This window comes from Equus asinus, chromosome 8, assembly GCF_041296235.1.
Source record: "Equus asinus isolate D_3611 breed Donkey chromosome 8, EquAss-T2T_v2, whole genome shotgun sequence".
In the NCBI taxonomy this organism is placed as follows: Eukaryota; Metazoa; Chordata; class Mammalia; order Perissodactyla; family Equidae; genus Equus; species Equus asinus.
The window spans coordinates 29,136,400-29,142,399 of NC_091797.1; the positions used below are offsets into that span (position 1 = coordinate 29,136,400).

Here is a 6,000-nt window from a genome sequence, read left to right on the forward strand (position 1 = left end):
ACTGCCTTTTAAAATTAAGCGTCCTCATCACCATGTGGTGGTATGTATTTTACATTTGTTGTACCTTGCATTTCTTTTTATCACGCTCCTTGATTTTATTCATCTCTTGATTTCATTCTGCATAGAAAGTGATATACCATTGTTGTACTTGATCCCCTGAAGCCTTAAACTATCACTGGCCCCTAAACAAAGATAAAAAACCTTCTCTAGGGAAAGTAGAGACCTGACTTCTTGATCCTTGAAAGACACCAGCTGGGATGTCTGTGGCTAAAGGTATTGTCCATTAGAGACAGTTTGGGGCTCTACGCAGAGCGCATTTCCTTCTCTGACTTTCTTTCCCGAGCAGATCTTGTTATCACTGCTGTTACCACGCCAGAACCGCCTAAGAAGTGAGATCGAAGACGCTCTGGACGTGGACCTCCTCAAGCAGGAAGCGGAACACGGGGCCCTGAATGTCCCTCATCTCTCTAAGTACATCCTCAACACGATGACTTTGCTGTGTGCCCCAGTTCGGGATGAGGCGGTGCAGAAACTAGAGAGCGTGACAGATCCTGTTCGTTTACTGAGGTGTGGAACGTGGCTGCTGTCCCCTGAAATGACCCTCAGCCCCCCGGCCAGGAAAAGCCCCTGTCTTGGCCAGCTCTTCCCTGTTGAAGACCTGACTGACTCCCCTTGGCTCCTCTCTGGCCTGTTAGCTTTTTTTTTCCAAAGATGGCCTTGCAGGGCCTCTGGTTATCCTTAGATTGATCGGGCCCCTGTACAACACCCCACCTCAGAGTACATAATCCTTTCTTCCAAGGAGTTCAAACCTCCCTCTGCCAGGTTTTCTTGCCGCAGTTCACACAGCGTGAGGGGACAGGGATGGAAGGTTATCCTTATTTTATGGCTATAGAAACCGAGGCCCAGAAAGTTAAAAAAAAGAGAAGTGATTAGCCTAGAAATAGCATCAAAAATAGCATCACCTGTAATCCCGCTTCCCAGAGAAAATCGTTAGTGTAGTGGTGTGTTTCCTTTCGCTGACCACCTTTCTTAAGAGACAACCGAATGACCACTGTGGGAGGAAATCTAGCCTGGAGGCTTCAAGGCCCAGAGACTTATCTCTTCCCAGCTCTGCCACTCACTCCCTCTGGCCTTGGGTCCTGGGCCACATGTCGTCTTCCGTAAATTTAGGAGGTGGGACTAAGTTAGTTTTAAAGCTCCTCCTAATTCTACGATTTAACGACTCTGTGTAGGTTCCCCTCTTGCTAGATTCCCTTCCATGGTATAAATACTCTGTTTTCTGCCGTGTCAGAGGGATCTTCCAGGTTCTGGGTCTGATGAAAATGGACATGGTGAACTACACCATCCAGAGCCTTCAGCCCCACCTGCAGGAGCATTCTGTCCAGTATGAACGGGCGAAATTCCAGGAGCTCCTCGACAAGCAGCCTGGTATGTATACCACTCGAGGGCAGGAGTGCGAGGCTAGGACCTTGGGTCTGACTTTTATGGTGTTAGTACTCTGTCTCTTTTTCGGAATAGGAAGTTTCTCCCCCAGGTAGAGGAAAGGAGAAGGACCAGTTATCTAAGACAGAAGGACAACCCCTCCCTACCCCCACCCCCACCAAGCACTTATTTATTGGCCAGGAGTGTATCTTGGAAAGAGCATTAGTCTTGAAGCCCCAGGGATGCAGACGCACACTCTGTTCCTGTCACAGGCCTCCTGGATCACACCACCAAGTGGCTGACCCGAGCCGCAGCAGACCTCACGGCGCCGCCTCTGACCGGCCCTGACACTCCCGACTCCTCCGGCGTGGCCAGCCCCTCTCCGAGTGAGCCAGTCAACAGCCCAGAGCCGCTCAGCCCCACAATGGTGCTGTCCCAGGGCTTCCTGAACCTTCTTCTCTGGGACCCTGAAAATGAAGAGTTCCCTGAGGTAGGACGTGGGGAGCATTGCCCTGTTGATTTGTATGCAGGACTTCCGTCAGGACCCTCCTCTCCTGACAGCCTGCTCCTCGCTGCTTCCCCAGACCCTGCAGATGGACAGAGCCCGGCTACAGGAGCTGGAGTCGCAGCTGCACAGGTTAACCGTCCTGGCCTCAGTCTTGCTGGTGGCCAGTAGTTTCTCTGGCAATGTTCTGTTTGGCTCGCCTCAGTTTGTGGACAAGCTGAAACGCGTAACCAAAGCCCTGACAGAGGAGTTTGACTCCAGGTGAGCTGCATAGATTTTTTTTAGGGTAGAAGATGATGTGTGGTATGAGGACACAGGCAGGTAATGAATGATGGCTTACATCCCGCCACAAACCATAGAAAGGCCCTTTGGAACCATCAACAAAGATTGTTGGTGTCTTTCCATAAGTGATCTTGAGGCTTCCGACAAAGAAAAATAAAACTTTCTTCCAAAAAGAGTAGTGTGGAGGATAGTTTGCTACAAAATGATTTGTTATCGTGTTTGCTACAAAGGAGTCATTATCTAGTTGAGTGGATGCCAGTGGTCTGGGCTGATGCCTATGCGGGAGTGGGCCAGCCAGTCAGCTGTGCTGGCTGGAAGCCACCGTGTGTCGGGCATCCTGGCAAAGGGAAAAGAGGACTCAGAAGGCCAGGCTTCTCATTGTAATTGGTGAGAGGAGGACAAATGACCCTGGAAATGTCTAAGCGAGTCTTAAAAAGGTATATACGTGTATACACATACCACGGGGCTAAAGAATACTGAGGGGATCCAAAGGTCGACCCAAACCATGTCCAGATTCGATTTTTTGGTTTACCTTGTTTTCGAAGTAGAACATGCTATCGTATATAGAGAATCGTCAGTGTCTCGAGGGTAACGGTGAAGACACTAACCCACCCACCAGGCTGTGCTGCCTCCAGGGCCTGGGCAGAGGACGGGAGGATGGCTGGGAGTCTCCCTGATGGGGCCTGACCTCTGGTGTGGAGCTGCCCTGGCTCTGGGCCTGTGCCAGGGCCGCCTGTGGGTACCAGCTTATGCTCCTTCCTGCTCCAGGCCTGAGGAGGCTATGCTGACCCTGAGTGAACAGGTGTCTCAGGAAATCCATCAAAGCCTCAAGAGCATGGGTCTTGCTCCTCTGAGCAGCGACAACACAGCATCTCTGAAAGGACAGCTCCAGAACATTGCCGCGAAGGAGAACTGTGTCTGCAGTGTCATTGGTGAGCATGCCTGTCGGGTGGTGGGAATGTTGTGGAGAGAGGTGGATCCCAACCCTGGAAGTCAGTTATTGAACCTTTTAACAATAAAAGGCACGATCATTGGGCAAGTCACTGTTTAGGCTTTAGTTTTTTCAAAATGCTGGGTCGAAAATATATCCCTTCTAGTTTAAAGACGGACTCTGTGATTCTAAGGAAGATTTACACCCAGGAGTTCATGACTTCCAGATGTGGCATATTGTCCAACCTGGTAAAGTCGTCCTGGCCTTCTGGGTCATCTTCTGACTGCAGTCCCAGACCTGTGACATCCCCCCCTCATCAAGAAGGAGCTGATGTGGCATTAGGCTGGAGGGCATTCCCGTAGCAGGGACTCCCCTGGCCCCATGTTGGAATGGAGGCTGTGAATTTGGCCTTGCTGTTAACCTCTGCCATCTGCAGGGTAAGTCTAAGATCCTCCTGTTATGTTAGGAGCTCACTAGGATCTAACCAATGGATACTTAAGTCACCTTTTGAATAGTCAGAAATTTACTAGCCCACTGATTTTTGATCTTTGCTTTGTCCTTGGGAGCTCGATAGCAGCCCCCTTCCCAAACAAAACAAAACAGAACAAATTTCCTTATCTCCAGGTGAGCAGGTAGGTTAGCGAATATCTCAGTTAACCTGGAACTTGGGTGAGTACACCGCAGGGGCTGTGTTTCTCCCTGAAGGTTGTTTGCCCTTTCTCTTCTCACTGTCTTTTCTTGCTCACAGATCAGCGGATCCATTTGTTCCTCAAATGCTGTTTGGTTCTTGGTGTGCAGCGGTCTCTGTTAGACCTCCCTGGAGGGCTTACTCTCATTGAGGCAGAACTGGCAGAACTGGGCCAAAAGTTTGTCAACCTAACACGTCACAATCAGCAGGTGTTTGGCCCGTACTACATGGAGATCCTAAAAACCCTCATCTCCCCAGCCCAGGCGCTGGAAACAGAAGTGGAGTCTCTCTGATAGGACCTGCTCCAGCCCTGGCACCTTGGACCCAGGAGAGAAGCCCATCGTTTTCCTGGGGTGACATCACCGGTGACCAGCAGAGTTGCAGGCCCTCTTCCCCTCCTGCAGCCGGTACACCTGGGCTCCAGTGATCAAGCATGTAAACACCAGTTGGCCCAACCTTGTTCAATAATAAACTTCTGAACTGCAAGCAAACTTCCGCTCTGCTCCTGCTGCAGCTGTGGCCAGGCCCTGTGCCCTCGGCCCTAGCTAGCTGAGAAGCCAACAGGCCCCCGGTTGTCCTCCACTGGCTAGGTGCTCCCTTCAGCAGACGGAGCTGAGAAGCCAAGACACCCAGGTGCTAGTAGTGTTTTCTCTAAGGGTAAAGCATTTCCCTGAGGGCCCTGAGAACTCTGTGGAATTATCCAAAATGTGACTATAAGGGCTTCACTGGAAGTCAGAAATTTCAGCTCAGGATTGGGCACAATTGAAAGAAGTTATTAGAAACCTCATTTCCAGGACCAAATTTCCTTCAAATGATGCAGTAAGTCAAGAAATAGTAAGAGCCTCAGCTTCCTCTTCTGTTTTCAGGGTCTGAAGCAGTGTGCAAACTGGGGCTGAATGAAATGGATATTGGCTGCTGGCGAGCCTTCTGTTGAGGACAGGTTTCAGAGTTCTTGCAATTTCTCTGAAGTGTCCAGAGTTCAGACTTAGGTCAGTGACTGACTTGGTCGCATTTATCCTTGTTCTCGAGCCGAGTGAGTCTCCTGTATCCTCATCTCTAAGCTTAGCACCCCCCGTTCATCCTGACAGAGTTGATGTGGGCATTCAGAGGTGGACCAGCCTCCATCCTTCTTCCTACTTCCAGTCTGGAACTCTAATTGGCAGTGTGGTTGTGAGCTCATGTTGGCATCACAAGTGAGAGAGGTGCTAGGAAGGACTGGGCTTGTCTCCTGGGATGGCAGAGATCCAACCTGTTGTTCTCAGCCTCACTGCAGCAGACCAGCCCAAACCTAGTATGGCCGAAAGGAGGAAAATGTTCCACTTAGATTCGGCCCTTTTTTTTGTAATGGCAAGAGAAAATGGAAATTCACTTGTGTGCTCTCAAGGTGGGGTGGAGAGAAACAATATTCTCACCATTTCAGCAGACGGAGGGAGCTGAATAGAACACAAATCTGGGAGGAACAACAGAAGTGAGATTTGAGTTGCGTTAGCTCGAGGTTTCCTCCTAATTGACCTCCTTTTTAGAGAGTAGAGCCTAGGTGGGTGACACGGCCAGGACAACAGTGTGACTTTTCCTATGACCAGAAAAGCTGGAGGGCCTGGATCGTTCCGTTTCCATTCTTACAGCTAGACCTCCTCAGGGTGGGGAAGCCCAGAAAAAGGGGCATGTTGAATAAACAGGCTTGCCTAGATGGAGTCTCTGATTTGCGACAATTAACTTGAACTTTTAAAAAATCCACATTTTGGAAGCTTCATTACCTTAGAGGCAGAAGTGCTCTGAAGAGGACCGCCTGGCTGAGGGGTGCAGACACTGGGCTGACAAGAGAACCTTGCTTTGTACTTCATAATTAAAATCTAGAATGATGGATTTCTTAGAAATTTTGAGTTGATTTTCTTGTGCTGACCTAAACAAGGAAAGATAGTGCCATTCAATCCATTCAATACACATAATATAAAACTTACCAGTAGTGACATTTAATACATTCACAATGTTGTGCAACTAACACCACTGTCTAGTTCCGGAACCTTTTCATTACCACGAAAGGCAGTCTCATACTCATTAAGCAGTCACTTCTCATTTTGCCCTCCCCCTAGCTCCTGGCAACACGAATCTGCTTTCTGTTTCAATGGATTTTCTGACTCTAAATACATGGAATCATAGAATATGAGGTCT

General features: G+C 49.3%; 1 protein-coding gene across 7 annotated transcripts in view; it reads left to right on the forward strand.

Moving 5' to 3' along the window:
- TCP11 (t-complex 11) overlaps positions 1-5,705 on the forward strand; it is a 132,656-nt gene extending 126,951 nt beyond the window's left edge. For all 7 annotated transcript variants that reach the window (XM_070515058.1, XM_070515057.1, XM_014846264.3 and 4 more), the window contains 6 exons: positions 347-567; positions 1,292-1,428; positions 1,695-1,912; positions 2,007-2,188; positions 2,978-3,141; positions 3,889-5,705. In XM_070515058.1, the coding sequence (XP_070371159.1) occupies positions 347-567; positions 1,292-1,428; positions 1,695-1,912; positions 2,007-2,188; positions 2,978-3,141; positions 3,889-4,121 (1,155 nt within the window). In that variant the 3' untranslated portion in view covers positions 4,122-5,705. The remainder of the gene's footprint in view (positions 1-346; positions 568-1,291; positions 1,429-1,694; positions 1,913-2,006; positions 2,189-2,977; positions 3,142-3,888) is intronic.
- Positions 5,706-6,000: the final 295 nt, after the last annotated feature.